At 41.3% G+C, this 25,498-nt stretch overlaps 1 protein-coding gene across 1 annotated transcript; it reads left to right on the top strand.

The window, feature by feature from the left end:
• Positions 1 to 7,471: 7,471 nt before the first annotated feature.
• On the top strand, positions 7,472 to 24,791 carry LOC147622107 (calcium-dependent protein kinase 28-like). The gene is made up of 13 exons (XM_086823198.1): positions 7,472 to 7,623; positions 7,766 to 8,519; positions 9,150 to 9,280; positions 9,448 to 9,489; positions 11,147 to 11,258; positions 11,401 to 11,479; positions 11,626 to 11,795; positions 11,875 to 12,001; positions 12,148 to 12,263; positions 12,401 to 12,508; positions 22,965 to 23,027; positions 23,128 to 23,301; positions 24,158 to 24,791. The coding sequence occupies exons 2-13, from the start codon at positions 8,214 to 8,216 to the stop codon at positions 24,311 to 24,313; spliced, it is 1,584 nt and encodes a 527-aa protein (XP_086679324.1). The 5' UTR covers positions 7,472 to 7,623; positions 7,766 to 8,213; the 3' UTR covers positions 24,314 to 24,791.
• The last annotated feature ends 707 nt before the right edge of the window (positions 24,792 to 25,498 follow it).

Raw genomic sequence — 25,498 nt, 5'->3', positions numbered from 1 at the left:
AAAGGGGTCCATGAATGAACATTTAACATAATTATATGACTTGAAAGAACAACTTCTCAATATTAATGATTTCATTCCTAAAAAGGACATGATTAATATCACTCTCAACTTGTTGCCTAAATCTTATCCAAGCAACCTTTGTCTTTCTTTGAGAGGTAATCTAGTCCCTCTTATCTATCATGAGCTTTTTAGCTTATTATTACTGGAGGAATAATCCTGAAAGAATGTTTATGAGAGTTGTAGTAGTGATCTCAGGCTCTTCAGAGCCAAAGATAAAGGGCAAGAAATTTCAATAGAAGACTAAATTAAATTCTCTTATTAAAACATCTAAGGTTGAGGGTGATTCTGAATAGCCAAAGAAGGTGACTTACTAGTATTGCAAGAATCCTAAGTATGAAATTGAAAATTTCTTCAAACTTCAAAATAAGGAAAAGAAGAAAAAGGAATCCAACAAGGGTTTTAGCAGTTTTGCATCATCTGAACAATCAGAGTTCAAAGAAAGAGGACTCTACTAATGTCACTATCCACCAAGACTTCTCCCTACTAACTATTTGTAGTTATAATCCTGACCAGGATACATGTCTCACTGCAACTAAGTACAACTGTCTCTGATAGCTGGTTTCTTGATATTGTGCTTCTAAGCACATAACTTTTCAAAGAGGTTCAGTCAAACATATGGAGAATGCACAAAGTGGTCACAACAATGCCTTTTATCCCATCAAAGGTATTGGTAAGATAGTTCTCTCACTAATGCAAGTGGTGAGGATCTTTGTCCTCAAAATACATATATTTTTTCCAAGAATTTAAAAGAATGTGATTTTTGTGCTACCCGCTCTAGGAAGGGAGTTATTAATGTTGAATTTATAGATATTAAATGCATTATCTATGAGAGAGAATAAGATAAACACATTTTGCTTACTGGATCTTTAACTACCAGTGGTTTATACAAATCAAACATGTGTAACAAGTGACACTTTTACTAATGTAATAAAAGATGCCTAGTTGTGGCCACAGCTCTACGACGATTTGATGCTTTTGCAAAAGCATGGGATGTTAGAGGATCTTCCACAACTTGATCTAGCCCTAGAATATATTTGTGAAAGATGCATCCTTGGAAAAATTTCTCGCTAACCTTTCCCAAAAAATGCACTAGATAGAGCTGATCACAAATTGCAACTTATACACAATGATGTGTGTATACAATAAGGACTAATTCTTTGGGAGAAAACTTATACTTTATTACATTCATTAATGAATACAACAAATACGACTAGTCTTACCCTATGAAATAAAAATCAAAGGCATTTTCTCATTTTTAACACTTTGTTGCTATGGTTGAAAATGAAACTAGCTTAAAAATTCAAACTCTCCATTCAAATAGAGAGGGGGAATATATGTCCAATGTATTCAAAGATTTTTTGGCATAAAAAGGCATTAAGCATAAGTGTGCAAATCCTTATACACCATAGAAAAATGGTGTTGCTTAGAGACAAAAAAGGACTCTCATGGAGATGGTTAAATGCATGGTTTAAGGTTAGGAGCTACCACATAAGTTTTAGATAGAAGTGGTTCTATGTGCTGAACAGGTGCCCCACTAAAGCTTTGAAAATTGTCACTTCTTATGAGGCTTGGTTCAATAAAAAACCTAAGGTTGAACGATGCATGTTTTTGGTTGTTTGGCATATGCATATGAGCTAACATAAAGCAAAACTAAGCTTGATGACAAGGCAATGTTGAAGGATTTGATGCACCAACTTCAAATCAATTAGATGATGCAAAAAATGATTAAAGATCAGTAATCACAAAGAATCTAGGCTTATGCCCACATGGATTGGAAGCACCTTGTAAGATAGAAAATTGTATACTCTTTTGCTGAGACTAGAACCATATGTGCTCGAACCACTTCTCTTTAGCAGATATTGCTGAGTTTGTATTTCTTAGTTCTCTACATGATGTAGATGAACCTGACTCTTTTGAAGAGGCTCAAGAAGTTCCAAATTGAGTGAAAGCCATGTAGGATAAAATATGTACCATTCAAAAAATAAATAGTACTTGGGATTTAGTGGATCTACCACTTGGCAAGAAAGCTATTGGTCCTAAGTGGATTTTCAAAGTCAAGCGAAAGGTAGATGGATTATTGATAGATTCAAGGCCAGACTTGTTGCAAAAGGTTATGCTGAAGCACATGTAGTATGAGCATTTATGGACACATGATTGGTACTAGGGTGCATACATCTTGTGAGATGAGACCTCTAAGCTATAAAAGGATGTGGATCAAACTCTGATGCAATGAGCTTATGTGGGTTTGTGCTTAATTACTTATCATTATCTTACTTCTAGCTTAATCACATTCGGTATTATCTTACTTCTAGCTTAATCACATTTGGTATTATCTTACTTCTAGCTTAATCACATTTGGTATTATCTTAATCACATGCTTAATCATGATTCACATATATTTTGATCAATCATAAACTCAACCATACTTGATTTCTCAACATGGTATCAGAGCCATGCTTCTACTTTCACCCTCTCACTCATCTAGCACACCATTAGCACAAGACTAAGCCACTTATCCTTCATCAACATTAAAGCTGTCTCAAGCTCTCTACACCACTGTCTGCTTATCTTCATCTTGCAAGAGCTACGGGGTATCATTTTCCTTGCAATGTGATTCAAAAGGAAGGAAATAAATAAGGCTTCAAAAGCCCTAAGCTTAGGCTGAACGTTGGAGCCCACAAGCGACACATTGCTACTGCAAGCGACTGTCTGGCAAAAAAGGCAAAAAACTATGCTTTTCTCTGTACATCTGTTTATGCACGTTGCCTGCTGACAACGTATTGGTTCAATTGATGGTATTATCGATTTTCACATGGTAAGGTTATACCAACTTGTAAGTTTTATATTATGGATATTTGAATACATTTAGTTTGGCCCCTTTCACAAAGTGGTTTGAATATGCGAAGCTTTAGTACTTTTACAAAAATATTTAAGATGGATACTATTTTGATTCATTTTTTTATTTTGGAGGTATGAATATTTTAATATTGTTCCTTTTGGAAGGGGTGTAGATTGGAGCTAAAGGAAAGCAACTTGCATGGTACTAGGAGATTACTAATAGGATAAAGATCCCAAGTGCCAATTATTGTTGGTCGAAGTAATGCTTATGTTTACTCTACTTGTGTAGTGAAGATTCCCATAGCCAATGGTCTTTAAACTATTGGAGGGGCACCAATCATAAAGGCAGCTTGTCTTTTAGGAAAATAACATTATTACCCACATTCATGAATTGAAGATACCTTTTGAGATCTATTCACACAATACAAATGTTTAGATAAGCATTAAAAATAGCCAAGTAGGTATTTTTATTGATGGGAAGTGGATAAGCAACAAAGCATCAAGTTTGTGAGATATTTGAAGTGCTAAACTTAAGGGAGAAAAACACAAAAACATGCAAGCAAGTTAGATATATGTTACTTTACAAGAAAACAATTTAGGGACTTGCTTTCTAAGATTTTCAAATATATGTTTCTTTCTTAAAGACAAAAAAGAGACATAATGGTGTGATTCCTATATAAAACAATTTACAACGATAATATCTGTGCATATACATGCATTTAAGGGTTAAATCACGATCCACTATCTCACCCTTCTTGTACATGGTTCAAGTTTTTAGTGTTCACCTTTAAGGTGAACACTAACAAGATTGTGGAATAAAGCTATTCACCTTCAAGTTGACAAACTAGATTAATGAGAGTATTTATACACATAAAGGGTTAAATCGCAATCCATTATCTCATCTTTCTTGTACATGGTTCAAGTTTTTTAGTGTTCACGTTCATCACCTTCAAGATGACAAACTAGATTGTGAAATAAAGCTATTATCATCTTTAAAGAATTTGGTGTGGAGAAAAATAATAATAATACAACAATATTTTTTTCATGAGACATTTTAAAGGGTTTCTTAGTAAAAGATAGCTACTTAAATAAATAAAGCTTTGGTCCAATACACCTTAAACATGCCATTTTTCATGCGACATTTTAAAGAGTTTCCTAGGCAAAGATAGTTACTCAAATAAATATAGCTCTGGTCCAAAACACCTTAAACACACCATTTCATTGTGAGATGATCTCATTAACTTTATTTTATGCTTGCATGTCACAAAAGGCATATATAGTAGCTGTTAATATAGAAACAATGCCATCTTTAGTCTATACAACCCTTTAAAAAATGGCATTCCTTAAATCCACCAATTTGTGAATTTTATTTTACCATTCTCAAAAGCTTGATCCTTGACACAATACATTTTTTAGATTTTGGAATGTTATCACAATGCTCTATATTTTAAAGTGGTAGTTTTTATTTATATCAAATATTTATAAGTGGTAGTTTCTATTGATATCAAACAAATATTTAGCAATGAAGACTTGCGATATCCAAAAAAACGTGCTAATAGTTGTCCAATTATAGGCTTAGAGAGTTTTTTTAAAGAATTGGCTGACAAGTCAAACAAAAGGACAAATAAGTCTCCAATAATCTCACACTTCTCAATTCTTCTTATTCTACTACTTCTTGTGTGTGTGTGTGTGTGTGTGTGTGTACACGTATGCATGTGGATTTCAAGCATCAAGCCCATTATAGAAAGACCCGAGGTTCAAGTCCTATTTTGTGCACTTCACTATCGTTGTATAGATCATATGTGTTCTAATCACTTGGCTATGATGGCGATGAAATTTATGCATTAGGCTTCTATTTTAGAGATGTCATAATTTCTATAATATATGGTTTTGCTAGCTTGGCTATGACATAAATTAAAGACGTAGAAAGCAACCATGTGCATTTATACTATGCGTGCATGTATGCTAGCGTACATGTGCTCCCTCCCTCCACCCTCCTAAAACCACCCTAACCCCCCCCCCCCCCACACACTTACTCGATCACACTAAAGTGCATGCACTTGTGTTGCAACAAATGCAATGTTCTTACTCTAATACTTCAACATTTCCAATAATTAACTCATAAATTCTTATCAACTTCTACAATTATCTCTTTACACATTATATATTGATTCATGTTTTATATTCTCAAAATGGTTTCTAAATATCATGAAAATTAAACAAAATAGAAATACATTTTTATGAATAATGATAATAAGAATTACAATTCTCTTCTGTAACTCATGTTTTATAGCAATGTTATAAGTGACATTATTAATTGGATTGAAGAATACAATCAAATATATGATCTTGAAAAAATCCAATAACTTAATATTGAGAAATTGTATTTTGTCTAAAATAAAATATGTCATTTAGGAGTAAAGAATGAAACAATATATAATTTAAGATATAAAATGTCATTTGTGTCAAGAGATATTTAACTATTAGTATCATGTAGAATTGACCAAGTCTTAAAGTACATGCTTTAATAAAACTATGACATTTTGTACAAAATAAGACTATGACATTTAGTAGCAAAGAATGAACAGATAATTTAAGATATATAAGGACACTTGTATGCGGTTTAGTAGTGAAGAATAGACAAATAAATAATTTAAGATATATAGGGCCACAAGTGCCGAGAGATATTAAACATGCAGAATTGACCAAGTCTTGAAGTACATGCTTCAATAAAACTAACTATAAAGTCAAGTACAAAATAACACATCTTTAAAAATCTATGTTCGAACCTAAACTTTGAAAAGAATTTCTATGTTCGAACCTAAACTTTGAAAAGAATTTCTACTATAGTTTTTAAGGTTAACGAGCTTTAGAAAAGCATGAGATTACTTCTTTCTTAAATTTATGTACTAGAGAAAGACATTCTTGAATTGGCTCTAGTACCCTAATATGGTCTCAAACTGTTGTACGAGAAGCTTACAAACACATTGATAGGTTAATAGGGTACATATGGAGTGATGTGGCAACATGAAATGCAAATCAAGGTTTTCTCCTACTTTCATGACCCTATGAGGACTAGGAAAAAACATTACTCATAATGAGGGAAAAAAGTGACAACTATTAAGCTTTACTCTTGAGATTTGCATTGGCGTGTAAGCATACATCACTACAAAAATTGTAAGCGTGGAGTGTAAGCATACATCACTACAAAAAATTGTAAGTATGGAGTGTAAGCATACATCACTACAAAAAATTGTAAGCATGGAGTGTAAACATACTCTTGAGCTTTGTTATGGAGTGTAAGCATACATCACTATAAAAATTGCTTCACCTGATAAGAAAAAGAATTGTTATAGTTTTCATAATTCTACTCTAAAATAGGAAAAATCTTATTGTGATCCCACACCTTGCTGCATGGAATAAAATCATATACTTGTATGAAAAGGTGCATCAAAAGAAAAGGGATATCTAGTTTATGGATTTAAGCAAAGTGTGTGTGTGTGTGTGTGTGTGAGAGAGAGAGAGAGAGAGAGAGAGAGAGAGAGAGAGAGAGAGAGAGAGAGAGAGAGAGAGAGTGTACCTGCATAACTTAAGGTTGTCAACTTCAATCTCATTTCCCTAAGGTCTTGTAGGGGTTTTACAAGAACTCTTGGATTAATCAAGTAGAAATTGCCAAGCTTGATTAATCAATAAGCAAAAAATAGATGAAGCCATGGTGTGGGGATGGATGGGTCCACTTCATCCTCGAGCAGACTTAATGTTTGAAAGATCTGTCTCAAGTTAACAAAGGAAGGAAAAAAGACTCCTTCAAATGCTACAAAAATAGTTAGAATTGGTTAAACATATAAAGTAAATGCTTGTTGAAAATGTCTTAAGTTAATTAAGGAAGGAAAAAATCCTCCTTCAAATTTTACAAAATAATTAAAACTAGGCAAAAGTATAAAGAAAATGCTTGTTCAAAACTACAATTTCCTTATTTAACACTTGAAGGTGTCACTCAAAAAAGTTTATGAAACATTGGAGGAAGCTAATGATTATTAAGGAGAGTGTCACGTATGAGGTATACAAGTCTATATTTGAATGGGTTTCTTATGTGAAAGGCCAAAATTTTTGTTATGTGAAGCCGTATAAATTAATGGTTTCAATAGAGAGGTATGTCTTTTATTGGGATGTATAAATTCAAACCCTAATTTAAATGCTTTAAATCTATGGAATCTCAGCTGTGAAAAATACTCTAATGGAAGGTTAGCATGCGACGCGTATGGGGCCCATAACGTATGGTTGTGCAACCCATCATCTCGATGACATCTAGTGCAAAAAAACGTTGCATTTACTCCATTTTTTTACTAAGCTAAAATTAAGAAAGCCGGCTGTTTTCAAGGGTTGTCGTTATTTTTTAGATGATTGGTATAAAAGTATGAAAAGGAATAGGACGGTGACACGTGGGAAGAACCTCATTAAATATTGACACGTGTCAGGGAAGTTGAGAAGCTATATGGTCTAATAATATTCAAAATAAAAGTAAAAATTGAAAATCAATTAATTTAGGAAGCGTGGATTCCACTTCGTCGTCTACCCTTTGCAAGCTCCTGGTTAAAGGTGGAAGCTCACTAGCTATGGCGTTCTGTCCTTAATCAACTCACCCACCCCTCATACCTGCTCTCTAATCTTTCTCGGTCGATCAATCGATCTGTCGATCTATCGCCCTCATTCCTTCTGCTACCGGTAAATTACAGAAATTAAATCCAATCTGAATCTCTTTAGGGTTTCATCTGATCTCAATGGTATCATTTCTCTCGAAAAATTGTGCCATTGCTTGACAACATTCAGCTCTGGAGCATTTGTTTCCATTGATGTCTGAGTGCAGATTTCTTCTGAGCGTTAGGGTTCAATTTCCCGGAGAAGGGGCACTTTGTTGAACAGGGGCAAGCTTTCCAAACTGTGCATCCGTCCATGTACGAGAGGGCAGCTTTGTGGTAGGGTTTTCAGTTTCTTACACTAGGGTTTTGAAGACTACTGCAGAGGGCGGTTTTGTTCCAGGGTTTCAGTTGATATGTGCATCATTCGGATTGGACTATTGGATGCCATCTGACCCACATCAGTGCATGCTGAGGAGGGCAATTTTATGTTAGGGCTTTCAGATCATCTCTGTGCACGACGTTTTCAGCATTAGGGTTTGAACATTTGGACGTCACCAGACATACATTAGGGCAGTTTTGTCTTGAGGTTTTCAATTGATACCTGTGCATTAGTGTTTCAACATAGGGTGACAGGAATCCTTGTATAGTAGTCTGTAGAGCAAAAGCTTTACTACCATGGGAGTCTGCCTATCTCGCCCCCAAGCTGCAGAGGGAGGAGAGAAGCAGAAAAAGGAGAGGGAAGAAGGCGAAAACCCGAGTTCTTATAAGAAGAAGAATGTGGAGTCCAAGAGCAAATCCAAATCAAAGTCCAGTGGGACTGTCCCCTTGGGCAAGCTTACCACGTTCGGATACTCCACAAATTTTGAGGAAAAATATCAGAAGGGAAAGCTGCTTGGCCATGGCCAGTTTGGTTACACTTACATTGCAACAGAAATCCCCACTGATGAAAAAGTTGCTGTGAAGGTCATCGAGAAGAAGAAGGTATGTCTGCACTGCTGTGTCCGGGCCCATGTGTGCATCCATGCTTGTGTGCTACATACACATACATATCTTGTTTGTTTGTGTGCATGCATGCATATATTTTGCTTGTTTGTGTGTATGTGCCCATGCACACACTAGAGGTGTCATGAAGATCATTGAGAGTAAGAATCATTGTCTGCATTGCAGTGCGATATACATATGTCTGCACGCAGGTGTATGCACATAGCACATGCTCATGTATACGTATATACATATATGGTGTATATGTGCCCATGCATATGCAGTGGCTTGTGTGTTCTGTTTTCATAGACTACTTCAAAGAATTATTTATTATCAACCCCCCCCCCCCCCCCCCTCTCCTGCTCGACTGGCCTTAGGCCCAAGATCCTGCCATAGTTATCGTTTTTCGTCGCCTGTAGGTGCTTATCATCGGCCTGTAGGCAATGCTGCCAAAGCATTTTTGTGGGGTTTTGAATCCAGGACCTCCTGGTCCTAGACAAACACCTTTATCACTTGAGCAGCGAGCTATCACGTCATTGTCTTCTTCACTTTCAACTTATAATTGTTTGGGTTTTGAATTCGCTCAATTGCGTGAGTTTCTTCTCATTTTGGTACCACTATTACTAGCAGATGCTTCTTCCTATTGCCGTTGAAGATGTGAAAAGGGAAGTGAAGATTATGCGTGCTCTATCAGGCCATGAAAATGTGGTGCAATTTCACGAGGCCTTCGAGGATGATGATTCCGTTTATATAGTCATGGAGTAAGTTGAATCAAGTGAAGCTTTAGAACCTATGCATCACACCTTTGAAATTACATAACTGTCACGGAACTCCCCAGGAATCTTTTGGTGGGTAAACAAGTATGGTTGTCGAGGGGTGAATAGAAGTAGGTCCCAGACATGTTTTTTACTGCTCCAATGTTGTGCAGGCTATGTGAAGGTGGGGAGCTTCTCGACAGAATACTTTCCAAGTTAGTTCATTTCCTCAAAGTAATGAAGGAGCAGTTTTTTTTGGTCATTTTGCTGAAATCTTGTCAACTAATATGTATGTGAGGGGAGAGATCAGAGATTAGAGATAGTAAGGACATGTTAGCTAAAACAGGCAAATTGCATACTCTAAGCTGTTTTTTCAATTTATCAGAAGCACCACAGTTGTCCTAATAGTGGAAATGCTGTCCTCTCTCACTCTCGCCTAGTGAACTGGGTGGATTTGGTTGCTAAAAATGATGTTTTCTTTAATCCAACTTCATCCATTTGGGTGTTTCTTCTGCCTCCCTCTAAAAGTTATGTAAAAAGTGATGCATTTTTCAAAAAGTCATGAGTTCATATTCATGCTTTACGTTAAACATCTAAATTGTGTGCACAGTTCATGTGCTCAAATTGCTATGTGATAGCTAACATGCTACAGCATAATTTAACCAATACACAATTGAAGAGAGGGAGTGTTGCAAATACAACACATGTATCATTGCCAAATGCGTATGTTTGTCATGTCGACTGGAGAACTATGAGCCATTAAGGCTAGGGTTAGCTAATTGCTAGATATTTTAAGCCTGATTGATAAAGGGACAGAGGCCCTTGCTGAAACTGAGGCTTAGGGATGCCCATTATAGATTTAGGTGCATGCATGTGATGTGTTTTCAAGCCTTTGAGGTACTGATCTATGAAGTGACAAGCGGCGAACAAATGGAGCATGCATGGACGTGATGGAGTGAGGAATTTGTTACGATCTATATATCTTGGTTGTGATTTTGGTTTCATGTGATTTGTATTGATTGGTTAAAGAAAGAAAAGGCAGATTGCATCAATGGAACGGGCAAGTCACTGGAGACGGTTGTTTTAAGTCCACTCTTGCTTGACTTTGACAAGTGTGGCTTAACGTGCATTGGCTGAAAATCAAATGAGTGGAAAAAGCAGGAAACAGAGAAGCATCAGCTTGATATGCTGGAACAGGGTTTCCTTTTTAAGGCTTCAAAGTTGACAAACAAAGGTACTATACAAGATTGTGAACCAGTTATGGTAGTCTTGACCAAATGTGGTGGTCTTTGACCGTTTTGGGTTAGTCTTGAATGTGAGGACTTGATGATGATGGCTAGTCTAAGGTCTCTTTAATAAGCAGTCAATAAATATTATAGCTGGGTGCCTAGTCAGCCAGACCCGAGCAGCAAAAGCTAATTTATTAGTACTTTTCTTTTTTCTTTGGGTACCGAATGCTGTCTGCTCAGCCTAGGCCTTCGTGCACCAACTGTGATGAAGTCAGCAGACATGCCCATACAGCAGCGACAGCAGCAGATTTTGTCTGTACAGTTGTGACCTCAGAGGGAATCTGTCGGTACTCTGAACAGATTTGACACTGCTGCAGGCTTGTGGGCTGCCGTCCTGGTCGTACTGTGATAATCCTGCTTGGGGTCTCTTTTATACGTGCAAAACGGACGAGAAGCCTGAAAATTAGAAAGCTTTTGATTATAAATCTCTCATACCTTATCCTGCAAAATATTGATAATTTTTGACCTTTTTGCATGGGTTATAAAAGAGATTTTTTTGTTGATCTATTTTGCAAGTTGAGAACATGCTTTGTGTTTAAAAGTATAAGATGAGGCAGCTCACACTAACTCATAAAGTTTACAGGAAAGATAAACGGTACAGTGAAAAGGATGCAGCAAAAGTTGTGAGGCAGATGCTAAATGTTGCTGCACGCTGTCATCTACATGGAATTGTGCACCGGGACTTAAAGCCTGAAGTATGAGTCAAGTTGTTACCTTGGCCCCTTGTTAGAAGCTTCTTTCTTGTGTAATTAACCTTTTTCTGCTACTGCATGCTTGTGAACTGTGAGGCTTTTGCCAGAAGTTTGCAGTTCTAATTGCAAGTGATAATGCACACAGAACTTTCTTTTCAAAGCTCGATCTGAAGACTCGCCTCTGAAGGCCACGGATTTTGGCTTGTCAGACTTTATTAGGCCGGGTGCTGATTCTTGCCTAGACATTTTATGGCTTCCATCCAGTTAAATTTAGCTGACAATATGTTCAATGGAACAATGTGGTTTTTATACCTTAAGGACAATTAAAACTTATGGTCTGAAAGTGGGTATCTTTTGTGCACTTGGGCAGGTAAAAAGTTTCTCGATGTTGTGGGAAGTGCATATTATGTTGCGCCAGAAGTTTTGAGGAGAAAGTCAGGGCCACAGTCTGATGCCTGGAGTATTGGTGTTATCACATACATATTATTATGTGGAAGGCGCCCATTTTGGGATAAGACAGAGGATGGAATTTTTAAAGAGGCAAGGTTATTTTTCAATGTGTCTGTGTGGTGCTTTTGTTTAATTATAACCTCTTGAATTAGAGTTTTTTTCTTCCCAGGTTTTGAAAAAGAAGCCTGATTTTCGAGAAAAACCCTGGCCGTCGATAAGCACCAGTGCAAAAGACTTTGTAAAAAAGCTTCTGGTCAAGGATCCACGAGCAAGGATGACTGCTGCGCAAGCATTATGTGCGCCTTTCTTTGTGTTGAATATAATTAAATGCTAGGTGGTGGCAATGGTGTCTTTTTTTTTGGGGGGGGGGAGGATAATACATTTTCACAGAATTAATTTTACACATATCCAACAACCTTACCTCTATGTTAACATCGTGCAGCTCATCCATGGGTCAGAGAAGGTGGTGATGCAACAGACATTCCATTGGACATTTCTGTTCTTTCAAATATGCGCAAATTTGTTAAGTATAGTCGATTGAAGCAAATTGCTTTAAAGGTAACTTGCAACACTCGTGCGCGTGTGAGTGTGCGTGTAGGTGCAAGTGTGGATTTTGTTTCTTCAATGTTTTTTACTGACTTTTTCTACAGGGGGCCTGAATCATATTAATTTCCCTTTTGTTGAATGTTCTACAGGCGCTAGCAAGCACTCTCAATGATGATGAAATTGCTGATTTGCGTGACCAATTCAATGCCATAGATATGGATAAAAATGGGACCATCACACTGGAGGAAATAAGACAGGTTTGATCACCCGAAGCTTCTCCCATCTCATGCACATTCATGTGGTGGACGAGAGAAGCATAGTGTCATCCACTCACAAGCGGATAACATCCTTCCAAGGAAGTAGAGGGTACAACATGTGTGTGTGTGCGTGTGCATGTGTGTAACATGCACTTGCTTGTGGAAGCGTTTTAATGATAAGAAATCGATGCATAACACCTGCCGAAAACTGAATTTCAAAGTTTAGGGTTGAGAGAAGTGCACGTGAACACCAGATCGGGTCCCAATCCACCCTCTCAAAAGCCCTTCTAGGTGCATTTGCTTTATTGCTTGCGAGAACGAGTACAAGATTAACTTACTTTGCTGTCGCACGGGGACTGAAATCGACTGACAGTTGAAGGGGAGTTATGGACCTGATTTGGACTGATTATTGCCGCACCATGGCTGTGCATTTACTGACCTACACACCCACAGTAGAGAGCAATCCTGGCTGGCCTGTTATGCCCTGATTTGTGTGTGTGCATGCGTGTAACATGCACTTGCTTGTGGAAGCGTTTTGATGATAAGAAATTGATGCATAACACCTGCTGAAAACTGAATTTCAAAGTTTAGGGTTGAGAGAAGTGCACGTGAACACCAAATCGGGTCCCAATCCACCCTCTCAAAAGCCCTTCTGGTTGCATTTGCTTTATTGCTTGCGAGAACGAGTACAGGATTAACTTACTTTGCTGTCCCACGGGGACTGAAATTGACTGACAGTTGAAGGGGAGTTATGGACCTGATTTGGACTGATTATTGCCGCACCATGGCTGTGCGTTTACTGACCTACACACCCCCAGTAGAGAGCAATCCTGGCTGGCCTGTTATGCCCTGATTTGGGCGCTCCAAACAGGCTGAACACCCCTGGATGCTGGCTGCCCTGATATTACTGTTGAAGGCGCCCTTTTCTCTGCTCTGTGTTTTTCTGAGAAGAGGGCTGGTTCTGTGCTTTTTGCGTCAGCCCGAAGATATGGCTGCATTTTTCGCCTTGAAGGCGTAGAATGGTGTGCGTTTGTTGCCTTCATATACTTGCTTTCCACCTTCTGGACCTGGCCGCCCCTTGATTGATGGTACTTGGCTCTCCTTTGGCTTTGGAGTTGTGTCCTCAAGGTTGGATGGCTATGACTTGTCACAAGATGATTAGAGCATCCCTCTTTCTACCCTATATATAGGCACCAATGATAGCTAGGGTTGGCAAGGGTTGCCATTCTAGATGGCCATGAAAAGGTGTATCATGGGCATATACTTTCATGGCCCTTTTTTGCCCTCAACACCCATGTGTCCATGGGCTGGTCACCCCACTTTTGACCATTGCTAGTCACTATTAACCTTAATGGTTTTCACACATGGCATGAAACATTTTCCTGGGACTTGGACAAAAACACCCGACATGGCGTTCCTAGACGTCCGACCATGGGTCTAATAAATGTCCAGTTTGGTATGTACAAGATTACATTTTGCAAAGAGGGTTAGACTTGTGCCATGGACACGACAGGACAAACCCTATTGATCTAGATGGCGCTTGGTGACTTGTCTCTTGGACTAGGTTTCAGAACATGCTCTTGGCCCATAAGAAAAGATATCCTCTGTCCTAGATAAAGGAGAATGTCCACGTGGCACCCTAGGACAGAACATGCTCTTGGCCCATAGGAAAAGATATCCTCTGTCCTAGATAAAGGAGAATGTCCACGTGGCACCCTAGGACAGATGGTGCATGCTACATCCCACAGGACAACAGCCCACCATGTGCTCGGGATCGTGGCCTTCTCTGCCCTCACCTGCCTCGGGACAGCAGCCCACCATCTGCTCGGGATCGCGACCCTCTCCGCCCTCAGCTATAGCATGGGACGGCAGCTCTCTGTGCTCCACATCTCACACTGAGACATACTGTATTGGGATACCTTCTGCGTTTTGCTCCTGTGCAGTCCTTTGGCAGCCGTCCAGACTCCAGCCCTGCACCCCTCAAGTATGGTAGCACCCTTGTCACTGGAGCTTGCATCACTTCCTTTCCGCTGCCCACTACAGACATCTACTACCTCGGAGTGTCACCGCATCCACCGACGTTAGCCTTCAACACTGACTACCTCACGGAGTGCCACCGCTGTCCTCGACGCGAGCCTTTGTCACGACTGTGCTTCTCGTCTTTGCTTATTCGACGGTCTACTACTCAGAGTCACCTCACATCAGAGGGCCTCTTGTACAAGATTGCATTCATCATTGTACATACACTCATTCATCCATTTCATGCTGGGTTGATTTGCTCTGATCTCTCGCACATCTGGTCCTTTTGTCCTTTTGCCCTCACATGGTATTAGAGCTATCGTGAGCAAAGGGATTGAAGACCTCGAGAGCACACAGCATGGATCGTCTACCTATGATTCTGGAGGACCAGCCTTTGTCACCAGAAGGTGATTCTCCTTACGATGGGACTTACTCATTGGAGAGCCCCGTTCAAGGTCTTACATTGGAAAACGACCAGCCTGTTTACACGTACTCACCCTCTACACCTTTGACATCATCCGACAGCCCCTCTTAGGGCCGACCAGCAGCCCAACCACATATGTAAGCAATCGTTTCATATTCAGCACAAACACCACATCATAATCAACATCAACTGCTGCTGCTGGCCTATCTCTGCAGCAGCCTGGATCATCATTGTTCATATGCAGTTGCTGCCGTTGGCTCCTTCCTCTGCCCACAGCAGCAGCACTTGCCCGGGACATCAGCTCTCTTTGCATCCATCAGATCTGCTTTTCTCTTGCAGTCCAAGCATACCTTGGGACAATAGCCCATTCTCTGCTCATCATCACCTGTCGACTTGGGACAGTAGCCCTCTCTGCTCATCATCACTTGACATCGGGACAACAGCCCTCTCTGCTCATCATCACACCTCGGGACTGTAGCCCATTCTCTGCTCACTACCTACCTCGGGACAACAACCACCATCTTCTCGGGATCGTGGCCCCCTCTGCTCTCACCTACCTCTGGACAGCAGCCCACCATTTGCTCAGGATCGCGGCCCTCTCCGCCCTCAGCTACAGCTCGGGACAGCAGCCCTCTCTGCCCCACGCATCTGTTTTCTTCTGCATCAGAGTCCCACACTGAGACATATTGTATGTGGATACCTTCTGCGTTTTGCTCCTGTGCAGTCCTCTGGCAGGCGTCCAGCCCGGCACCCCTTAGGTACCGCAACACCCTTGTCACCGGAGCCTGCACCACTACATTTCTGCTGCCCACTACAGACATCTACTACCTCGAAGTGCCGCCGCATCCACTGATGCGAGCCTTCGACACCGGCCACCTCAAGGAGTGCCCACTGCCACGCTGTCCTTGACGTGAGCCTTCGTCACCGGCCGTGATTCAGCTCCAATCTCGTCTTTGCTCATTCATCCATTTCATGCTATGTTGATTTGCTCTGATCTCTCACACTTTTGGGCCTTTGGTCCTTTTGCCCTCATAGATGGTCCCCCTCAAGATGTCGAGGGTGATGATGGAGGACTGATCCCGATCCGCTCGCGAAGACGCTCGAGGATGGGTCGGTTGACGGATTTTGTAAGAATATCGGCATGGTTGTCGGCTGTAGGAATGTTCTGGAGTTTGATGGTACCAAGCTCCACGTGTTACTGGTAAAATGAAAATGGACACCAACATGCTTGGTATGGTTAGAAAAAATAGGATTGTTGGTGAGGGCAATCGCATTGTGATTGTCGACGAAGGTGGTAGAAACGGCGTCCATAGGAATGCGCATCTCCTCAAGAAGCTGACGGAGATACATAACCTCATTGGTGGCGTCATAGAGGGCCCAGAACTCGGCCTCAGTTGAAGAACTTGCAATGGTATCTTGCTTCTTGCTAGACCAAGAGAAAGGGCCAGATCCAAGTGAGTACAAATAACCACCATGCGAACGTTGGGAATTGATATCACCAGCCCAGTCGGAGTCTGTGTAACCATGTAGGGTGATCCCACGACTATAGTGAAGTCCAAACATACAAGTACCCGCTAGATAGCGAACAACCTTATCGCTGAACTCCAGTGTGGCTCCTTCGGAGCAAATACTGACTTAAGATGGATGTGCAATAGGAAATGCCGGGTTTAAAGTTTGTGAGCCATATGAGTTTCCCAACCACTTGGCGGTAGGCTTGCTCTTCCTGTGGTGGTGAGTCCGCTTCCTTCGAAAGTTTGATGGTTGGATCCAGTGGGGTAGGCACATGGAATCCACAAGGATAGCACCATCAAGAAAATACGAAGTAATGAGTTGAAGACAATACTTTTGTTGTGACACATCAGGATGTTGGACCACCTCCATGCCAAGGAAATATGAGAAGATGGAGATCAGTACGTCTCAGCCGTGCCGCTGTGCCATGATATCGGTCACTTTGGCTTGATTTGAACCAGAGATGATTAGATGATCGACATACAACACTAGGTAGCAAACCATCCCTTGATCTGTGTGGATGTAGATATTAGGATCACAATGGGATGGTTGAAAACCTTGGTTGCTTATAAATTTGTCGATGCAATGGTACCACGCTGGGCGGCTTGCTTAAGCGCGTAGAGAGCTTTATGCAGGCGGAAAACTTTGTCCTTAGGGAAGCCTAGAGGTTGGTCAACATAGACTTCCTCCTCGTGAATATCATTTAGGAAGGCACTCTTGACATCCATCTGGTAGATTGGCCATTTGTGGTGTGTAACCAGATTGACACACCACCAGATTGAGTAAGAGACGGATTGTTGTCATTCGAGTTGTAGGTGCGAAGGTGTCATCGAAGCCAATGCCTTGTTTTTGGTGAAAGCCTTGCACTACAAGCTGGGCTTTGTACTTGTCCAAGGTACCATCGGCTTTAAATTTGGTGCGAAAGATCCATTTGGTTCCAATGACCTTATGACGACGACGATCCACAAGGGACCATGTGCCATTATGGTCAATGCTTTCAAGTTCTTGCTCCATACCTTGTTTCCAGGTTGGTTGTTTGATTGCCTCTTTCCACGATTTGGCTCATCATGCGCCACATAGTTGACTAAAAAAACAGAGGCAAATGAGGCACGAGGAGTGAGTCTACTGGACCGACGAGGACCCTCCAAGGGGTATCGCAAGGAAGCATGCCTGAATCCCACATGGTATGTTGGTACCAGTGGGGTAAAGGGTCCTTGGGTGGTTGTCGGGAGGAGGAAGGCTCCAGAGTAATAGTCGATTGATTGGGTTCATTTGGCACAGCCAGAGAATCTTGATTGGGTGGCATGGGCAGCGGAAATCGAAGTAAGTCTCGCTCCTTAAAGACAATGTCTCGACGAACAAAGACTTTGTCAGCATTTGATTCAGAAGAGTAGCCCAACTTACTCCTTGGCTCAAGCTTGCCCCTCGTGTGAATGTGTGTGTAAGTACAACACCCAAAGACACTGAGATGGAAAACAATTGGTTTTTCTCCATAAAATGCCTCAAACAGGGTCCTGAGGGACAGCGACCGTGGGGCAATGGTTTTGAAGGTACACCGCAGTGTTGATCGATTCTAATCAAAAGGCATTTAGGCAGCTTTGCTGCAAAGAGCCTGGAGCGTGCCATATCCATAACGGTTATGTTCTTGTGCTCGACCACTCCATTTTGTGAGGGGGAGTTGGTGGAGGTGAGCTGGCATTGAATGCCCTGCTCTTGCAAGAACTCGGCAAATTGATGGGAGATAAACAAACCACCATTGTCACTGTGAGCAATCCCAATCGAGACGCCCATTTGGTTAGTGACTAATCGAATCCACGTGGTAAAGTATTGGAAGGCATCTGATTTATGCTAAGGAAATACACCCACATGTATCTCGAATAGTCATCTACAATCAGCATGTAGTAGATAGACCCATTCAAGGAGGGGGTTGGGGATTGCCGTTGGTTTGAGTCTTTGGACGGCGGCTGTAAGGGCCCAAGGCAGCCCCTCACACACACTCTCTCTCCCTCATTCTCTCCCTCCCTCCCTTAAGCCTTTCTCAAGACCCAAAGTTCAAAGTTCAAAGTTCAAACACACTAGGATGATGATGTTTTTATACCCACTCTTGGAGCTCTCTCTATACTCTACCGGTTCATTTCATTTTACTTTGTACCCTTGAATCTTGATGATGTATCCAGATGATGAGGATGGACTATTTTGGTCTCATAGGTCATTTTGCAGACGTTTAATACAACTTTCTTTCTTTAACACACACACTCTCTCATACTATGAGATCCACGGGAGGTTTCACTGTCTATTTCGTGAGGGATTCGGTCCACTCTCCAGGATCATTGACTTCCAGGACTAGCATTGCCTGGGCCTCTTCTTGCTTGAGCTCCGCAGACACAGGGACACCTTCTTGAGACACATGCCCCAGCCACCCCGTCCCTTCCCTCGGCAGCCAACCATCACCAGTTTCTTTCGGACCCAGGAGGTGGAGGACACCGACATAGTGGATCTTGTGGATCCTCCACGAGCTGCTCTGGACCTACCTCACCCAAAAGGAGTTACCTCAGACTGAGCCTCTGCACTCTAGCGTGCCCGATGCCCTCGACCCCCCCCCCCCCCCCGTGGCCACGATCACCTCATTAGCTCTAGATCCGGGACATGCTCCACCGCCATCGAGCTACCTTTCCACGCGACATAGCTGAGGGAGACCTCGCGGCCATACTCGTCAACCCCATGCTTGACATTTTGGAGAGTGGTATACCATCTACTCGGAGCTGATGTTGCTCCCATGTTTTTATGTTCTTAGTATTCCATGACGAGTTTCCATGGACAGTTTTGTATCACCCCAGTGAGATAGCTATATTTATGTTTTCATTCTGTTTTATTTTCCATTCCATGATGAGATATGCCATGGACATTATTGTAGCACTTTGGTCTCATAGGCCCATTGGGTCTTTAGTAGACGCTTAATATATCTTTCTTTCTTTCTTTCTTTCTTTCTCCCTCTCTCATACACACACTCTCTCTCCCTCTCTCCCTCAAGGCTTATACATACACACTCTAGTCTCTCTCTCTCTCTCTCTCTCTCTCTCAATTTTCACTATATATATTATATCTATCTATTACTATATATATATAACTCCTCGGGGGTGTTGGAATGGTTGTTCGCCAAGAAGATGAGTTGGCTAAACAACTCGAAGATTATTTGAGGATGGGTCAGATCCGTCCAAGTAAATCACCTTGGGGTGCACCTGTGTTGCTTAGGAGAAAGAAGGACAACACCTGGAGAATGTGTAGAGATTACAAGAGATTGAACAAGCTTACCATTAAGAACCGTTATCCTCTCCCTAGATCAGATGACCTGATTGACCGGAACCGCCTTTCGGACTAGGTATGGCCATTACGAGTTTCTCGTATTACCTTTTGGGTTAACCAATGCTCCAGCCACTTTCCAGCAAATGATGAACGATCTTTTTCGTGAACATTTGGGAAAATTTGTGGTGGTGTTCTTGGATGATATTTTGATATATAGTCATACTCTTGAGGATCAAGTCAGACACCTCACAATTGCCTTAAAATACATCTTGAAACAAATCAAGTATCTTCTTTAATTCGTTGCTTTCAAACACACTTAATTCATTAACATCCATAGAATATGCTAAGTTCTCGGATCAAATTTAGAGCATGTGTATTCCTTCCTAGTGAAAGTTCCTCATCACACTTTCAGCTTCACTCCAAAGGGGGGTTTGTTGGGTATTCAGAGTCTCATGTGTGTGTGCATGTACCACTATTTGTGTACTTATATGTATTCAACGAGCATGGTTACTTCGTTGAGGATTTCAAAAATGGATGTAGAGTCATTGCCAAAGGCAAGAAAGAAGGTTTTATCTAATATAACTTGAAGAGGGGGGAGAGGGGGTGGCCCAAGGCTATTCCAACCCCTAGTGTGGTGTCTTCTCTCTATACTCTCTCTCTTTTGTTTATTCTTAGGTTTTCTCAAGGTTTTACGTGTGAATTTGTTGTTTTTTTGAAGATAAGCTAAGTACCCATGCCACAACCCTTACGAAGGCCTGTTTTAGTGGTATCAGAGCGAAGGATATATCTCTCTCCTACGATGTATAACGATCTTTACACGTGCTTTTTGCTTTTTCCTCAAGCAATGGGAAGCACTCACCTCCAAGAAGAGGACCAAGCCACCAAAAGTGGAAAGCAAACCCAAGAACCCACATGGTCAAAGAAACTATGACTAATTTGGACACTATTTAGCACAAGAGAAGAGGAGGACATTTCGCATGAAGAACCATGTATCAATAGCCAGAGAGAGAAGAGCTAGGCCCAGAGTAAGAAAAAACAGAGAATAGAGGACAATTTGTTTAATAATTGGGAGAAATGTCACCAAATCATCAAAATACAGGTTGTTGATATGCAAAAACGTAGCACAACACAAAAAAAACAAAAACAAAGTTTTGGGAAAAAATGTGAGGTGGCAGTGTCACGTGGTAGGATAGCAACCTAGGGCCACCTTACAGGCTTGGAATGATGCGACTAGTTTTTGGAAAGCAAAAGATTAAATCTTTTTAAGTATACTAAAAAGAAAAGAGCTTTGATTAATAAAAAGATGTTTTTTGGGGCTATAAGTGAGTTTTAAAACACTTTTCAAGTGCTATTGGACAAGAATTGTAAATTCAGCTATTCTTTGATTGTTGAGATATGGAAAAAGTTGAGAGCTCTCTAACTCGTAAAGACTTCCTCAAGAGGCTTTATCTAATATAACTTGGAGGGGGGGTCGGCCGAAGGCTATTCCGACCCCTAGTGTGGTGTCTTCTCTCTCTACTCTTTCTTTTATTTATTTTCATATTTTCTCAAGGTTTTACGCGTGAATTTGTTGTTTTCTTGAAGATAAGCTAAGTACTCATGCCACAGCCCTTACGAAGGCTGCAGCCCTTATGAAGGCCACAGTCCTTACGAAGGCTTGTTTTAGCCTTCACACGATTCTTACTTTCTTGTGGAAATGCATATCGATGTTGCGTGTTCATCATACAAGCTTCACACACATTTGACATCTCTGAAAATACTTGTAGATGTGCCACAATCCCATACCTTTGTATCTCTTTTAAGACTACAAAGATTAGGTGTCCAAATCTCCCATGCCATAGCTTGCTTGTACTTGACAACTATGTCTGCGTTGCTTCGCCTCCATGCTAAAGCAAGAGAAGGATCTGGTGGTATGGTCTGTAGTGGATTTGCTGGGTCCGGAGGAGGAACCGGCTTTGCATCAGCTCTTGTTGCGGTTTCCCACAACTCATAAGAATCAAGAAAAGACCTAATCTTGAACTTCCAGAGAGTGTAAGTTGTCCCATCCAACTTCCCATCCGCAAAAGGTGGAGGGCGGGCATGAGTGGCTGCGTTATTTGCAGGTTGGGTCCTCTCTCCAAATCTCCCTTGAAATATCAAATTGCCAAAACAAGCTTTCCCTAGAGCCCCTGCTCTGATACCATGTAATAATACATGATAGCGGAAGCAAGATCAACACAATACAAAGCACTGAATTGAAGAAAGAAGTGGAGAGTAAACAATATTCTTGCAACTTTTATTACAAACTCATTGCGTCCGCCGTGTGCTCCGGGTAAGGAGATTTGAGTAGACTTTGGAAGGAGGATGTCTTGCTTACAAGAGTGCTTGAACACAATGAACTTGATGATGAACTAAGGTTGCCAAACTCATCTAAATATATAGTGCCCAGGGGGTCTCCTAACCATTTGGCCACACTTGGCCACCACCTTGTGTCTAAATTGGGAACTGTTGAGTGCCCGGGTGCTCACCACCACAATGACTACTCCTTATAAACGGGGCCTTACAAAATAGAGCACATTCGTCACCTGCAGAAACAACATAAGGGTGAAGCATTGAGCAAATGCTTTTCCAACAATTTTTGTGGAAAAGGACAGGCCAGAGGCTTGTATAGATTTAAATTATTGTTGGTCAATAAAGAATTCAAAAGGGGAAGGGAAGGCCCATTCCAGATGTCCCCTTCCAAGAATGGACATTTGAGGGTGGCTTGGGTTGGGGATAATTGAATGGCTGCCATGGGGTCCTCCAAGAGGGGCAGTGGGGGACCAAGGGCTACTTTCAAGAAAAGCCGAACAACGAGAAAACACGAGCAGACATGAACATGGAAGAGGGTGGTATGGAGAAGGTGAGGGAGCAGGAGGGGAAGCATAGGAGGTAGAAGAGTAAAGGCGGGGAGTGGGGAAGCTTAGGAGAGGGGGGGGTGGGGGGGGCGCTCTTTAGGGAGGGCTGCTACATGGGGAGCTCCAGCTCTGGAAAGCGAATAAGAGCAGTGTTGTGCTGTGCTTAAATAGTCTATATTGGTGTGTTTAGTGGCTATGGTCATAAACTTTTGTGAATCCTTGCTATTCTTTGTTTTACTGCATTTAATCATACTGTTATCACAAGTACTATACACTTTTACATAGAGTGGTACTTCACTTTTTAAAAGTGTCTGCATGTGTTTAGGCTCTGGCAAAAGATCAACCTTGGAATTTAAAGGAATCAAAAGTTTTGGAGATTTTACAGGCGGTACGGTCTTTTCACACCAATCAAATTGCAAAGTTGGAATTATACTGAAATACGAGTTTTCATTCATGGAGTCATCTCATTAATTGCTGCTTTGTAGCAGATGGACAGCAATAGAGATGGGCTTGTGGACTTTGAAGAGTTTGTGGCTGCAGCATTGCATGTCCATCAGCTGGAAGAGCTTGATGTTGAGAAGTGGAATCGACGTACTCGTGCAGCATTTGAAAAGTTTGATACGGACAAGGATGGGTATATCACTCCTGATGAATTGAGTGTGGTGAGTATATGTCGTCTTTACGTGCTAGTGGAACAATCTTGATGAAATGTGTTCTTGTTTTGGAGTCATTGTTGTAGTGTTTAAGTACCCATACTCCCAGTTCATGAATCACCATTCTTCCTCTGCAGGGCTCACGTTAGTTCCTTTTGATTCTTGCCAAATCTAGGTTTTCTCTAGCTTAGCAGACCCACATGCATTTGATGGATGTCTTTCATGTCAGTGAGATGGGGGCAACAAACCCTTGAGAAGTGGCATGTACATGTGAAAGGCACCCCTCTTCACTTTATTTGGGTATCCTTATGTATAGGGGGAGGGTGAATTGTAGTGACTTCTATTTCCACCCAGAGGAGCCATGTAGATAAGAGTTTTGGAGGTGGTTTTGGGATAGTTACTACCTATGCGAAGTCACCCTCTTCCTGCGTTGATAGTCCATGATGGTCTTCTTGTAGTGAGTGTGCAGCTGGCAACAGCTGCTCTTGTGCCGGCACATTCATACCATAGCCCCTCGTTATCCATCACCTTCACCTGCATCTGGCTGCTTAGCAACAAGGAAAAGATTAGGGGCTTTTATCAATTGGAGGCTACTCTAAAGCATTCTTTAACATGGTTTGCTTAATTTCATGTTCTTAATGAAAAAAGAGGAGATTGGAACCAGAGAGAGGGTGAAACGATATGGCTCCTTTCTTTTGCTCCTCTGTATACATCTACAGCCCCCTTGGGTTTCCGGCTTTGTGGTCCATCAATAATGCTTTATTTGGCACCTGTGTTGACTTTATAATCTTTTAGCCTCTATGTTGTTTTGAAACATATAGCAAGTGATGATCTAACACGCATGACTTCTGGTCGGTGGTTGCAGTATACGGGGTTGAAAGGTTCTATTGATAGCTTATTGGATGAAGCCGACACAGACAAAGATGGGAGAATAAGTCTACCCGAGTTTCAAAAATTGCTACGACAGGTTAGTATGGATGTCGAGCACAATAGAAAGGACCAGCATCGCTCTCGTAAGTAGGCATCTTAACGGATGGGGAGCACAATATAAAGGATCATTGCCTACATAAGTAGGTGCCTTACACTACAAAGAGAGGAGCCTTAAGAATCATGCACACCGAAGCCCATCTGAAAATGAATAAGTTATACGTGTACACTAGAAAGATTGCAGTCATCTATTTAAGGTGTACATATAAGGTTAGCCTTTTAAGGAGGCAATGTTTTGGATGAAAATGTTGTGAAGCCACCTATATGTCTTTGATAAGAAGGCTTTCTATGCCAAGTGGTCATCCGTCTTGGGTTCTCCTTTCCCATCGAGCATGGAACTGCATGCTTTCCAAAAACATTGGGATGCTGAAACGTAGCATGCAATTTTGTTCTTGCAACTGTCTCACGATGTTCCAAACCCGGCTCACACACTGCTTTTGGGGAACTGTCCATTTATGAGACACACTGCCATGCCCATAGTTTTCTTACCCATTGGTATTGAGTCTCTTTGGCTTGTAGTTTTCTTTCTCATTGGTATTGAGTCTCTTTGGCTCCCTCAAGGCATTGCCATCTTTTGAATCTCAGTTTTTTGCTTAGCCAGGAGCTGAAGGAAAGTGTAGTTTTGTTTCACAGCTCCATATTCTTGGAGCATTGAAGAGTTGTTTGTTTGCAAATTTGGTTACCTTCTAGGTTTCTTGTTAAAGAAGAACGAGAAGGATATTGTGTTCTTTGCTTTGCTATTTTCATTCTCGCTCAAAAGCTATTAAGGATATGATTTTGTGTGTGTGTGTGGGTACAGAGTGTGGTTAGTTTTCCTTGAACAGTAGGAAGTGGGTGGGTGTATGAGATGATAACAAAGATATCTTAAGGTAAATGTTGATCCCCGTTTTATCGTTGCCTTGCCCTGTTGATGGTTGTTTGTGTGGTTGATCTCCGGGTGTGGTTGAATTTTCTCTTGATGGTTTATTCTCTCCTGTCACAACGCATCACGGCACTTCTTGAGTTTTAGTTTTATTTTAGGGTTTGTAAGTGTATGGGCTAAAAGCTTTGAGTTGCACGTAAGTATACAATGGAAGTTTGCCTTTTATAGTAAGGGCTTTAGAGATTCATCATACAAGCCTTGCATATACGGTGGCCTTTTGAGGATATATATACTTGTAATTGCAAAGGTGCCTAGATATCTATGATAGGAGGCTTGCTAGAGTGGTCACTGTCCTTT

This window comes from Cibotium barometz, chromosome 29, assembly GCF_041138505.1.
Source record: "Cibotium barometz isolate CiBa-2024 chromosome 29, ASM4113850v1, whole genome shotgun sequence".
NCBI lineage: Eukaryota > Viridiplantae > Streptophyta > Polypodiopsida > Cyatheales > Cibotiaceae > Cibotium > Cibotium barometz.
The sequence above is the reverse complement of the archived record's forward strand: the minus strand, read 5'-3'. Positions and strand labels throughout refer to the sequence as shown.

Coding starts and splice junctions, on each gene's coding strand:
- LOC147622107 (XM_086823198.1), top strand. CDS start 8,214: ATGGGAGTCTGCCTATCTCGCCCCCAAGCTGCAGAGGGAGGAGAGAAG. Junction 12,264..12,400: donor TGAAGCAAATTGCTTTAAAG/GTAACTTGCAAC, acceptor AATGTTCTACAG/GCGCTAGCAAGCACTCTCAA. Junction 12,509..22,964: donor CACTGGAGGAAATAAGACAG/GTTTGATCACCC, acceptor GCATGTGTTTAG/GCTCTGGCAAAAGATCAACC.